The sequence below is a fragment of the Haplochromis burtoni genome, unplaced genomic scaffold (genome assembly GCF_018398535.1).
Source record: "Haplochromis burtoni strain Fernald_Lab_line unplaced genomic scaffold, NCSU_Asbu1 Contig_69, whole genome shotgun sequence".
Lineage (NCBI taxonomy): Eukaryota > Metazoa > Chordata > Actinopteri > Cichliformes > Cichlidae > Haplochromis > Haplochromis burtoni.
The window spans coordinates 861,556-874,262 of record NW_024582430.1 but is presented as its reverse complement, the minus strand read 5'-3'; the positions used below and the strand labels follow the sequence as shown (position 1 = coordinate 874,262).

The window sequence follows — 12,707 nt, the reverse complement described above, 5'->3', positions numbered from 1 at the left end:
CTTAGAAAGGAGCAGCTCTGGGTCGTGCGGGAGGCAAGTGATTGTTCTGTGGAGGAAATAAGGACGAGGTCTTTGCTGTCTGCCTGCCAGAGGGGACAGATTTACTGCGTGCTGCAGGACGAGCGCTACGCTTAGTTTTATTTCTGTTAAGGTCATTAAAAACACGCAACGTGAAAATGATGTGAGAGTTAGCTGGCAGCAACCTCAGAAATTCCAGTTGGGTGGGTCCAGATTTGGTGCTTTTTTTTCATGTTTTTTCCATCATAACTTCATGAGGAAACATCCACATGTTCAGGGCTGAAAAACTCATTTGAGCTAAAAGTCAAAGTTTACAGCAGGTTGCAGAAACTGTTCCACATGTTTCAAGTCTTTGATCTCTGAGTAAAACACAGCATGTCTGTCACATCGTCCCTCCCTCTGTCTTTACCTGCCAGCGTGCGTCCGTCTCTCCCACCTGTGTGCGGTTTAGCCTTCATGTCACCGTCTGACCTCCCGGTCTCTTTGTCTCCTTCTCCATCAGGACCTGGAGCTGCTTGATTCAGTGCTGCGCTCCCGAGCTCCGGGCGCTGACGCTCAGGAGGCCTGGGATGGCCGCGGCGGCGTCAACCCGGCCGGCTCGCGCCGGCAAGAGCGCAGCCGACAGCTGTGGGAGGACGCGGGCACAGCGGAGGAGGACTCGAGCAAACTGAACGCTCTGCAGCTTCGCCTGGACGAGTCCCAGAAAGTCCTGCTGAAGGAGAGAGAGTAAGAGAAGCGGGAAAAACACGACTTCTGGTTCTGTCAGCAGGGACAGCCCGAGGTCGCACCATCAGAGAAACATAATCTAGTCATAAATCAGCATTTCACCATAGAAATCCTTCTTGTCTGTAATGTTTTTTATCGATCGCGCCCAGAGATGTGAAACTCGTTTTACGAGTTATGTTATCGTTTCCACACCATCAGAAATCTGTAAAGACAGAAAGCTGTCGGCTCGACTCTGAAACGGTAAGAACGTGAAGGTCACAGAGAAAGCACAAGAAAGCAAACAAACCACGAACACACGACAGATTGTACAGAAACAGGAAGTCTTCTGCCATTACATTTATTTTCTGTTATTTTATCACTCTGTTCTAGCACAAACGGGTGTGGCGGGGAGTGTGGCGTGATTCATTCGTGCTGTCTGTTTCCCTGCAGAGACAAGCTGGCTCTGAGTAAGAGCATCGAGAGACTCGAGGCTGAGCTCAGTCAGTGGAAACTGAAGTACGAGGAGCTGAGCAAGAGCAAGCAGGAGGCTCTCAAACAGGTGAGGCACAACACAGGTCACCTGAGCACAGCGGACGCTGCTTCGCGGGACGGTCTGTCTTCTTTAAACGTGCGCTCTGACTGTTTTTCTGCTAACAGACGAGCGCTCGTGTCTCTGAGCTCCGTGGTTCATCGATCACTGACCTGCTGTCGCACAACAAGAAGACAAAGACAGAGCAAAGCAGCCGAACCGAAAGAAAGCAGAAGGAGCAAACGTGACAAATACATCAAAAGTGCAACGAAGGAAGCCGGAGTGCGTGATTCTCAGGGACTTCCTGTTAGACACGCGCTCGACTTACAGCTTGAATTTCATAGAAAATGTTCCTCACTTCAGATTTTCACACAGTTTGGTCCACGTGACGCTCGCAGACAGTCCACAAATAATTAGCGTTCATAGCATTTAGTCAGCAAACGAGCTGAATGTGAGAGCTGCGGACGGCGTTTGAATTTCATTTCTAACTCCAGTGATCACGACAAAAGGACGATGAACACAGGTCGTGATTGTTTCAGCTCATTAAACTCAGTGTGCAGCAGCTGCACAGCATCATGCGTCTGTGACGTGTTCACTTTGAATTTTCTGTGTTTACTTCTTTATACATCAGTTACTGTCAAACAGCAACTGATGCAACAGGACAGGCGCAGCTAACGTGCACAGCTGACCTTCAATTCAGCAATAACAACAACAACAGCAGCTGTTACAAATAAATAGGAACATGTAAGAAGAGCAGGAGGTCTTAAACATTTCAGTGATCACAGTTTTGCTTTTGAGTGAACATTTTCAGGTCTTTGAATGTTTTTATTTCTGGTGTTCAAACCTGTGGCCTCTGCTGATCGCGCAGTGATCGTCAGTCATCACGAGTCATAAACTTTCCAAAAAGCCCTTAAAATGACTTTACTAAGAAGTCTGATCGCTTCAAATGTCCCGGCAGGTCTTCAGCTGCAGGAGGCCTGCTGTGCTCAGCAGCGTCCAAATCATAAAGCCGAGTGTGACGATCTCTGTCTTTGTCGAACCACTAGGGGGCAGCACCGCTCCGCAGACTGCAGGTCTGATGAACATGAGTTAGATAAAAGCAGCAAAGTGGGGGTGGGGGGGCAGAAGATGTGAGAGATGTGTAGATGATGATGAAGGTGACGGAGTTCGTAGATAAGCGTGTTAGAAGATGCAGATGAAAGCGGGATCGCGCTGCAGGTTGGAGGAGGCGGATGAGACGAGAGGCAGAGATAAGGAGATATGACGGGGGGGTCACGCTTATCTCCACGCATGTTGTTTCAGATCCTCCAACATCACAGGAGGCGTCTCACAGTGTCTGCTTTAAAGAAACAGCCGCCTCCCCCGAAAAACGTCCAGATAACATTAAATGTCAGGCGGCTTAAACGTGGATTTATTTCTAACATCAGCCTGAACGATGCCGGGAAAGCCTGAGAGTCACTGAAAGATTAAATGTTCAATGTCTTCATCCTGCAGCTGAACCTGCTGAAGGAGATGCACCAGGACGAGCTGGGACGCATCTCCGAGGACTTGGAGGACGAACTGGGAGCTCGAACCAGCATGGACAAGAAGCTGGCCGAACTACGAGCTGAGGTGAGGGACCTGACAGCAGCGCGCGGGAATCACGACCCCGAGAAAAGCCGTGGGAGACGTGAACGGACGTCGCTAACATTTATAAACAATTTCATACAGAATCAGATGAAAAATGTCAGACTGCTAAAAACAGTCTGTGAGTTTGTGGGTGCAGAAACACTCAGGGAGGGGCGGCACCCCGAGACAGACATGAATAATCACTAATGATTACATGCAGATGGATAAACACACAGTGAGTGAAGCACCCAGTGCATCATGGGAATCCCCCAGCAGCCTATAGCAGTGTAGCTTCAGAACAGCTGTTTATGTTATTTTAAGGCTAAAGTGGGCATTATTAGGGGTGTGGCCTCTTTGACTGACAGCTGGATGTTTGGGCCGCCGTACAGTCAATCCTGTCTCCGCCAGCGTTTGCTGTGAAATCTGAGGCGTGTCGTGTGTTTCCTACAGATGGAGCGGCTGCAGGTGGAGAACGCCGCAGAGTGGGGGCGTAGAGAGCGCCTGGAGACCGAGAAGCTGGGCCTGGAGAGGGACAACAAGAAACTGCGAGCTCAGGTTGAAGACCTGGAGGAGCAATTAGCCAAGCAGCGCCGGCAGGCCGCCTCCGCGCTCGACAGCGACCTGAAGGCCATCCAGACCGAGCTGTTCGAGAGGAACAAGGTGGGCGGGGCTTTCTGCGTGCTTACTTCCCTCTCTTCTTTCCTTTTCCTCGCGTGTTCCTCCACGGTCTCATCCCTCACGCTGCACAGCTGTCAGGTTTTTTTGCTCCTTCATTTCACGACACCGTGGAAATCCCTCCACAGATGTAGAGACGGGCGGCGTTCGGTCCGAGGCGGGCATCGGCCGGCTGAATAACGAGGAAATCACAGAAGTAAACCAAGTCTAATCAAAACCTCGTGACAGTCTGAGCTCCTGCTGAAGGGGGGAGACGCCGCCGGGTCACGGGGTGTCCATGTCGTCATGGTTACATGCAGGTTAACTGACATCCAATAATACAGATGGAGAAACTTGTACATGGGCAGAGACGGTGAAAGGTGAGGGGTCTCGAGCTGAGACGAGCAGGTTCATCAGCTTTCACCCGTTTCGAAGGTTGCAGATAAAAAATAGAAGATTAACAAACTTCAGCTTTTATTTCCTTCAAGCAGAAGATGAGAAAGTTTCATTCAGGTGAATCAGCGTACCTGTAACCTCAGGTCAGGGGGTCGTTAAGGTCAGACGCCCGACGCTCATCCTGCCTCTCCCACAGCTCGTTAAATAAAGTGAGGAGTTAAAAAGAGAATTTCTGTGGCAGCTCAGAGTTAACCCGAGTCTCATCAGGTGCCTTCCACCTGCGACGATTACACGTTACTTACTTTCCCTGCAGCTGACGCAGGTCGCGTGCTGCACATGCAGAGCAGCTGCAGGCTTCATGCCACGTTTGTGTGGACGACACAGAGGAGATGCTGCTGCCTCTCACATTTCCACTGATTCACAAACGAGGTTGAAAGTGCAGGAGGTTTGGTTTCCTGCACACGATGAGCTCGCGCTACGTGTTTGTGCCCCGACCTTGTCTTTCAGGAACAGCGTGTGTGTGTGTGTGTGTGTGTGTGTGTGTGTGTGTGTGTGTGTGTGTGTGTGTGTGTTTAAAAACAGAAAGATTGATTGTGTTTAGTGTTAAAACCACAGTATTGATCCGCACAGCGAACAACAAACAGGGCGAGTGATTGAAACACACACACACACACACACACACACACACACACACACACACACACACACACACAGATTGATTGATAGCAGAATCATCTTCATCCTCAGTCGAGGCTGTGGATGCTACAGCACAGATTGATGCTCACTGTCACACACACATGGACAGTGTGTGTGTGTCAGATAAGTCACCTGATCACAGTGAGGTGTGATGAGGAGAGGTAGGCGGAGGTGCGAGGTAAGAAACGGCGTTTAAAGGAAGTGCCGTGGTCACGAGGTTTAAGGAGCGACTTTGACGCCGGTTAACCAAAGTGGGCGGGGTTAAACTTTTGAACTGTTCCCAAATATTAGAAGCGAGTTATTGAAGCGACCTCCAGCGGGAGGAGTGATTCACCAGACTGAATCACTTCCTGTGTGGACATCCCCACCGTCCAATCAGCTGACAGTTGTAACCAAATGAATTCATAAAATACTAAAGAACAGCAACAGCGATAAAAAAACAAGCAGAAAACACCAAAGATAATAAAAACTCATCATTTAAATTCCTGAAAGAAGAAGAAATCCAGCAAAAACTAATCATAGGTCTTTGAAAATGATCAAACCAACACAAGGATAAATACAATTAACTGATAATAAAAAGCAAATTATTAAACGCCCAAACAGAAATCAGCAAAAGAAGCAGAAATGAAATAAAATAATCATTTAGGTGAGACTTCCTAAAGAGGAGCAGAGCACAGCTGGAGTTGTGACCCAGCAGGTCGCAGCATTAAGAAGTGAAAGCCTGATCCAGGTGATCAGGTCACCTGTCCATGCAAAGGTGGCCTGATCCAGGTGACCCGAGGGCTCAGGCGGGTTCATAGCTCATCAGAGACGTCTGAGGTCTGTACGCGCCTCCGCACGGAGCTGAGGCCCATTTTTTTCAGCTTCCTGTGAAAGTGTGTGATGCTGCTGCAGTTCACAGGTCAGACTCGGGCGAGACAATCGCACCAATGATCAGGCAACATCTGAACCTTCCCGGGGCAGGAAACACTCCTGCTTCACCAACACGTTTAAGTTTTGGCTGAGAGGCTGAAAAAAGTCCAAATCTGAGTCATGAGTCACGATCCTGGCAACACAACACAAACGAGGAAAAAGGCCGTGAACATCCAAACACAGAGGTCAGAGTTCAACAGCTTCAGAGCTCCAAGACAGCAGACAAACACAAACAGGCTCCTAGACGGGCTGCAGACACACAGAGTTAGAGACTATCAAAATAAAACAGGAAGTAACATCGACGAGACATGAGAGGATTCTGGGAATGAACTGAATAACCAGGGATATCACACATAAGTCTAAACACCGTCCATCACAGGTAAAGATCCAGGATAAAAATGCCAAAAGACAGAATACAAAACTCTGAGTATCAAAGAACTACAAACACAAAATGAACAGGCAGCAAACACGTCAGAGTAACCACACAGAGAGCAGAGGCCACGCTTTCATTTTCTCTTTCATTACTGCCGACGAGCATGGCGTCACACGGCGAGCCTCCCCGTGCTGTCAGCGGTTCGATCGGTCGAGTCGTTTGAGGTCAGGTCAGGCCATCCCAGTTCAGCGGGGCTGGATGCTGCATCAAAGAAACATCTCCATGTGAGGAGGTCATTTAGGTTTTTTCTCAAAATGTCACAAATAAACTTGATACGGCCTGTAGGGACAAGTCTGCAAGGAGGGTAAGCAGTCAGTGAAACATCAGGAATGAATGATTACCAGGCCAACAGAGAGAGAGACGGGTTCATGCTTCAAATACAGGTCAAAGACCAGAGAGCTCAGTGTGAGGCCGTCTGCCCCACAGCTCGCACCAAACAGGACGACGATCCCAGCACAGCAGCAAACAGCGGAGCTGCCGCAGTGGTCCAAGGTCCAGACTGTGTGTGTGTGCGTGCGCGTGTGTGTGTGTGTGTGTGTGTGAGAGATGATCTCTGGTCCTTTTAAATAGCCTCATTAAGCAGCAGGGTGGGTGGCAGAAGTGTGTGTGCGTGTTTGTCAGTGTAAGTGGCCTCCATTACCGCCCATCCCACAGGGTTATTTATGAAGATGTCAGGCTGATTTAATGCTGCATTTAACACACACACGCGCACAGTCACACACACACACAGAGTAAAGATTCAGCGTAATGAATCAAAGGAAGTCAGACAGAATAATAATTAGACACTGTTTGAGCTGAAGCTGACTCGTAGTCTGTGAGGAAGACTCTGATGAAGAGGAGGAAAAGATGGCCGAAGGATAAAGAAGTTTGTCCTGGTGGACTTTTGTCAAGGACCTGTTCAACGAGCTATTTAATAAAAAAAACGTGGTGGGACAGGAAACGGCAGAGTTTGCTGGTTAATTGAGATTAGACCTTCAAAATAAGAGCGAGGCATCTGATTGGTGAGCTGCTCTATTTTTGTTCCCAACCTTTCATTTTACTTCCTTCTGCTCCATCTTTTCTTTGTGTCTCTTCACATTTTCTTCCTCTTTGTGTTTCATTGAGCCGATATCGCGAAACCGCTCCGAGAAGCGCGCACAAGCCCCTCCCCCACTGTATGACTCCCGGCCAGCCCTCGTTATAAAACCAATTCTGCTCTTCATCGTCTGTGGGACTGCTGTCTAAATTAATGCTAAATTCTGCATGACAGAGGGGGAAGGGTGTGTGTGTGTGTGCGCGTGTGTGTGCGCGTGTGTGTTGTGTGTGTGTGTGTGTGTGTGTGTGTGTGTGTGTGTGTGTGTGTGTGCGCGCGTGTGTGTGTGTGTGTGTTGTGTGTGTGTGCGTGTGTGTGTGTGCGCGTGTGTGTGTGTGTGTGTCTTTGTCTTCTGTGAGCAGATGTAGCAGCAGACTTCAGGGTCTTTGCAGTCAAGGAGAAACATTTAACAGGCAGCGCAGCGTAACACACACACTCTCACACACACACACACATCACTCCACACACACTACACACACACACTACACACACACACACCTCACACCACACACACACACACACACACACACACACACACACACACACACACACACACATTTGAAGGACGGCAAACATTCCTGCTCATACGCCGTCCTGTAATCCATGTTTAATGGAGTCAGGGACTTCCCACCCCTCCCCCCTTGCCTCCCCGCCCTCCCCCGTCCTCTCCTCTTCTTCCACCCTCTCAGACAGCCATCGTCTGGAAATGATAAGACTGGGGGGATATTGAGGTCTCTGACCTGCTAAAGATAAAAGCAGGAAGTCCTCAAACCTCTCTGGCCGCAGATATTAAAATTAAATCACCTGCAGTAAATTAACTGAGTTCACTCTGAGCACGGTTAACTGAAATAAGGACGGGCAAGATTTTAGAGATGTGTCGTTGTAGATTCTGTTCGCAGGTCTGGTTCTTTATTAATAACAGAGCAGTGTTTATGAGGAAAGATGGAGGCGGCGAGGGACGTCTCGCCGTGTGTAAAAGCATGTTTGTTCCGCAGTATCAGAAAGTCATCATTGAGAAAACAGTTCAGTTTTATTTATGTAGCAGCAAATTAGCACAAACCAACGATCAGACCTCTGTGAGCCGCGCTCGGGGAGCAAGAACCCGGCTCGGCCTCTATTGTGCTTTCTGCCCCGAACGTGTCAGAGTGAGAAATGCAGCAGCATCACTGAGGCGTGGCAGAGAATCACCTGATCCAGCTCACCGACCAGCTTCATCGAGAGGGAAACGTCACACGGAGTGTAATTATCTCCTGAATTTAGCCATGTTTTATTAAATAAATCATTTTCATTAAACGTGGAAATATGATTATATTTTTTTCCTGGATATGAAACTGTACGGGCAGCACGGAGGTCCTGGGTCCACTCTGTGTGGAGTTTGCGTGGGTTCTCTCGGGTACTCCGGCTCCCGGAGACATGCAGTTAGTGGCCACAGGAGTGACAGACTGTCCAGGCTGTAGCCTGTTGTGAGATGATCAGGACCCACACAGCGTGCGATTGTTGCTTACAGCACTTTTATTTTGACCCACAGTTTTCCACTGTTTCAGCACTTTGTATTCAACCAGGATGCCAGCTTTCCAGCACCTTCCCACACCACACAAACCACTCCTTCCCGACCCCAGACACTGAAAAAGGGCAGAGTTCATTAGTAGCACCTGTCGCCTCCGACCTCGCGGCACCGCTCCATGTGCTTATCGTACCACCCCTCCATTGCAACAGAGCCAGAGACCACACCCCTGCCACACCCATCTCTAGTTATAGGCCCGCGTGACCCTGATAAGGATAAGCCACAGATAACGGATGAAACTGCACAGCTGGGGTTACATGACATTAAATGTTACAGTGAAAGCTGTAGACTGATCTGTAGCTGATCGAGCGGACCTGTTCCTGTGTTGGATGATAACATGTCCAACCTTTCTAATAATGAGCTCGCTGTATGTGCAGTAATCTCTGCGAGCCAGAAACTCAGATTAATCTAAATACACAGTTTATCAGTTTTTTCTACCCTTGGATCCAGATGATGGCGCCGAGAGGGGGTAGAAACCCCACCCACCAACTGCTCAAACATGTTTATGAGGGGCAACCAATCAAAAGAAAGTTGTCTTAAAAGGGGAGGAGCTAAAACAGCTGGTTTCAGATGGAGGATGAACTGAGGGGCTGCGCAGAGGATCAAGTACAGAAGGATTATTTTGGACTGTGAATCATGCAAAGCTGCTCTGGGAGGGTCAGTTAGCATTGCCGTGGTTCCTGTGATACAGATCCACTGGGATTATCCCACAGGTGTTTATCACAGAAAATAATCTCCGTTGGAGGTAAAAGTTTATGATAATCCATAAACAGGCGTTACTGTTTTTTAGGCTAATAGATGAAGCATCGTCACGGCTCGAGCGTGGCTGAGCTCCGGTGTTTCCCAGGATGACTGTCCCTGACTGGGACGTGTTCACAGATCTACTGACTAGGGGTGCAACGATATTCGTATCGATATTGAACCGTTCGATACAGTGCTTTCGGTTCAGTACGCATATGTATCGAGTCAAAAATGACTCCAAGGTTCCTCACAGCGTTACTGGAGGCCAAGGTAATGCCATCCAGAGTAAGAATCTGCTTAGATACCATATTTCTAAGACTTTCAGGGCCGAGTACAATAACCTCAGTTTGATCTGAATTAAGAAGCAGAAAGTTAGCGGCCATCCAGGTCTTTATAAGTAGTCTATTAGATAGATATGATACAAACCACTGCAGCAGCAGTACCTGTAATACCTACAGCATGTTCTAATCGCTCTAATAGGATATTATGGTCGACAGTATCGAACGCTGCACTGAGGTCTAGCAGGACAAGCACAGAGATGAGTCCACTGTCAGAGGCCATAAGAAGATCATTTGTAACCTTCACTAAAGCTGTTTCTGTGCTGAGCTCTGAAACCTGACTGAAACTCTTCAAATAAACCTCTGCAGATGATCTGTTAGCTGTTTGACAACTACTCTTTCAAGGATGTTTGATATAAAGGAAGGTTGGAGATTGGCCTATAATTAGCTAAGACTGCTGGGTCTAGAGATGCTTTTTGAGTAAAGGTTTAACTACAGCCAGCTTGAAGGCCTGTGGTACATAGCCGATCATTAGAGATAGGTTGATCATATTTAAGATCGAAGAATTAATTAATGGCAGGACTTCTTTGAGCAGTTTTGTAGGAATGGGGTCTAAAAGACACGTTGATGGTTTGGAGGAAGTAATTATTGAAGTTAACTCAGAAAGATCAATTGGAGAAAAAGAGTCTAACTTAACATCAATGGTACTAAGAGTAGCTGTAGATAATATTACATCTGTGGGATGATTACTGGTAATTTTTTCTCTAATGATAAAAATTTTATTTGTGAAGAAGTTCATGAAGTCATTACTAGTTAACGTTAAAGGGATGGTTGGCTCAAAGAGCTCTGACTTTTGTCAGCCTGGCTACAGTGCTGAAGAGAAACCTGGGGTTGTTCTTATTTCTTCAATCAGTGAGAATAGTAAGATGTTCTGGCTTTGCGGAGGGCTTTCTTATAAAGCAGCAAACTATTTCTCCAGGCTAAATGATGATCCTCTAGATTTGTGACACGCCATTTCCTCTCCAGATTACGAGTCATCTGCTTTAGGGTACGTGTTTGAGAATTATACCACGGAGTCAGGTACTTCTGATTAGAGACCTTAGTTTTCACAGGAGCTACAGTATCCAGAGTCGTACGTAGTGAGGAGGTGAAATTATTAACAAGATAATCGACCTCTGTTGGGGTAGCGTTCAGATAGCTGCTCTGCTCTGTGTTGGTACAGGGCATTGGAGATGATAACAGTGGGTGGATTATATTCTTAAACTTAGTTACAGCCTTTCAGAAAGACATCTACTGTGATAAAGTCTACTCTCCACCGCTGTGTAATCAATTATTGTAAAGTAAATGTTATCAGGAAATGATCAGACAGGAGAGGGTTTTCAGGAAACACTGTTAAATGTTCAGTTTCTATGCCATATGTTAAAACAAGATCTAGAGTGTGATTAAAGTGGTGGGTGGGTTCTTTTACATTTTGAGAGAAACCAATTGAGTCTAATAACAGATTAAATGCCATGTTGAGGCTGTCATTTTTAGCATCTACATGGATGTTAAAATCACCCACAATAATTATTTTATCTGAGCTCAGAACTAAATTAGATATAAAGTCTGAGAAATCAGACAGAAACTCTGTGTAAGGCCCAGGTGGACGATAGATGATAACAAGTAAGACTGGTTTCTGAGTTTTCACAGCTGGGGTGGACGAGGCTAAGCATCAGGCTTTCAAATGAATTAAAAGTCTGTCTGGGTCTTTGATTGAATTAATAGGCTGGTGTGAAAAATTGCTGCCACACCGCCCCCTCGGCCTGTGCTTCGAGATTTCTGGTAGTTAGAATGACTCGGGGGTGTTGATTCATTTAAACTAACATAATCATCCTGCTGCAACCAGGTTTCTGTAAGGCAGAGTAAATCAATTTGTTGATCAATTATTAAGTCATGTACTAACAGAGACTTGGAGGAGAGAGACCTAATATTTAATAATCCACATTTCACTGTTTTACTCTTTGGTTCAGATGTGGATACTGTATTGTTCTTTCTTTGTAATTGTTTATGTTTAAGTTGTTTGTTGCTGGTTTTTAGTTTGTTTTTTGTCTGTTTGGGAGCTGACACAGTCTCTATGGAGATGGGTTTTTGGGGGGGTAGCAGGAGGAGAGAAGCTGCAGAGAGGCGTGTAAGACTGCAACTCTGCTTCCTGGTCCCAACTCTGGATAGTCATATTTTGGGGGGTTTAATAAATTTGTCCATATTTCTAGAAATGAGAGCTGCTCCATCCAAAGTGGGATGGATGCCGTCTCTCCTAACAAGACCAGGTTTCCTCCAGAAGGTTTGCCAATTATCTATGAAGCCCACATCGTTTCTGGGACACCACTCAGACAGCCAGCAATTTAAGGAGAACATGCGGCTAAACATGTCACTCCTGGTCTGATTGGGGAGGGGACCAGAGAAAACTACAGAGTCCGACATTGTTTTGGCAAAGTTGCACACCGATTCAATATTGATTTTAGTGACCTCCGATTGGCGTAACCGGGTGTCATTACTGCCGACGTGAATTATGATCTTACTGAATTTACGTTTACCCTTAGCCAGCAGTTTTAAATTTCCTTCAATGTCGCCTGCTCTGGCCCCTGGAAGACAATTGACTATGGTTGCCGGTGTCTCTAGCTTCACATGTCTGAGAACAGAATCACCAATTACCAGAGTTTGACCCCCGGCGGGTGTGTCGCCGAGTGGGGAAAAACGGTTAGACACATGAACGGGTTGGTGGTGTACCTGGGGCTTCTGTTTAGGACTATGCTTCCTCCTCACCGTGACCCAGCCGCCCTCTTTCCCCAGCTGCTTGGGTCTGCCGGGGAACAGCTAGCGGGGCCTACGCTATCTTCGGCTGCACCAGCTACAGGGGCCTGGCTAGCTATGGGTGAATGAAGGGTGCGAAGCCGAGTCTCCAATTCAGTAATCCTGGCCTCCAGCGCTGCAAATATGCTACATTTGTTACAGATATCATTACTGCTAAAGGAGGCCGAGGAGTAACTAAACATCTGACACAATGAGCGTATTTAGTGGAGGACCAAACAAGCAGATGTGAAGCGTCAAACTCTTTACTCCAG

The 12,707-nt window shown here is 47.2% G+C and overlaps 1 protein-coding gene across 3 annotated transcripts in view; it reads left to right on the top strand.

The window, feature by feature from the left end:
- Window positions 1-12,707, top strand: part of ccdc102a (coiled-coil domain containing 102A) — a 60,889-nt gene that overhangs the window by 35,015 nt on the left and 13,167 nt on the right. For all 3 annotated transcript variants that reach the window (XM_042221545.1, XM_042221547.1, XM_042221546.1), the window contains 4 exons: window positions 521-744; window positions 1,174-1,282; window positions 2,747-2,863; window positions 3,311-3,520. In XM_042221545.1, the coding sequence (XP_042077479.1) occupies window positions 521-744; window positions 1,174-1,282; window positions 2,747-2,863; window positions 3,311-3,520 (660 nt within the window). The remainder of the gene's footprint in view (window positions 1-520; window positions 745-1,173; window positions 1,283-2,746; window positions 2,864-3,310; window positions 3,521-12,707) is intronic.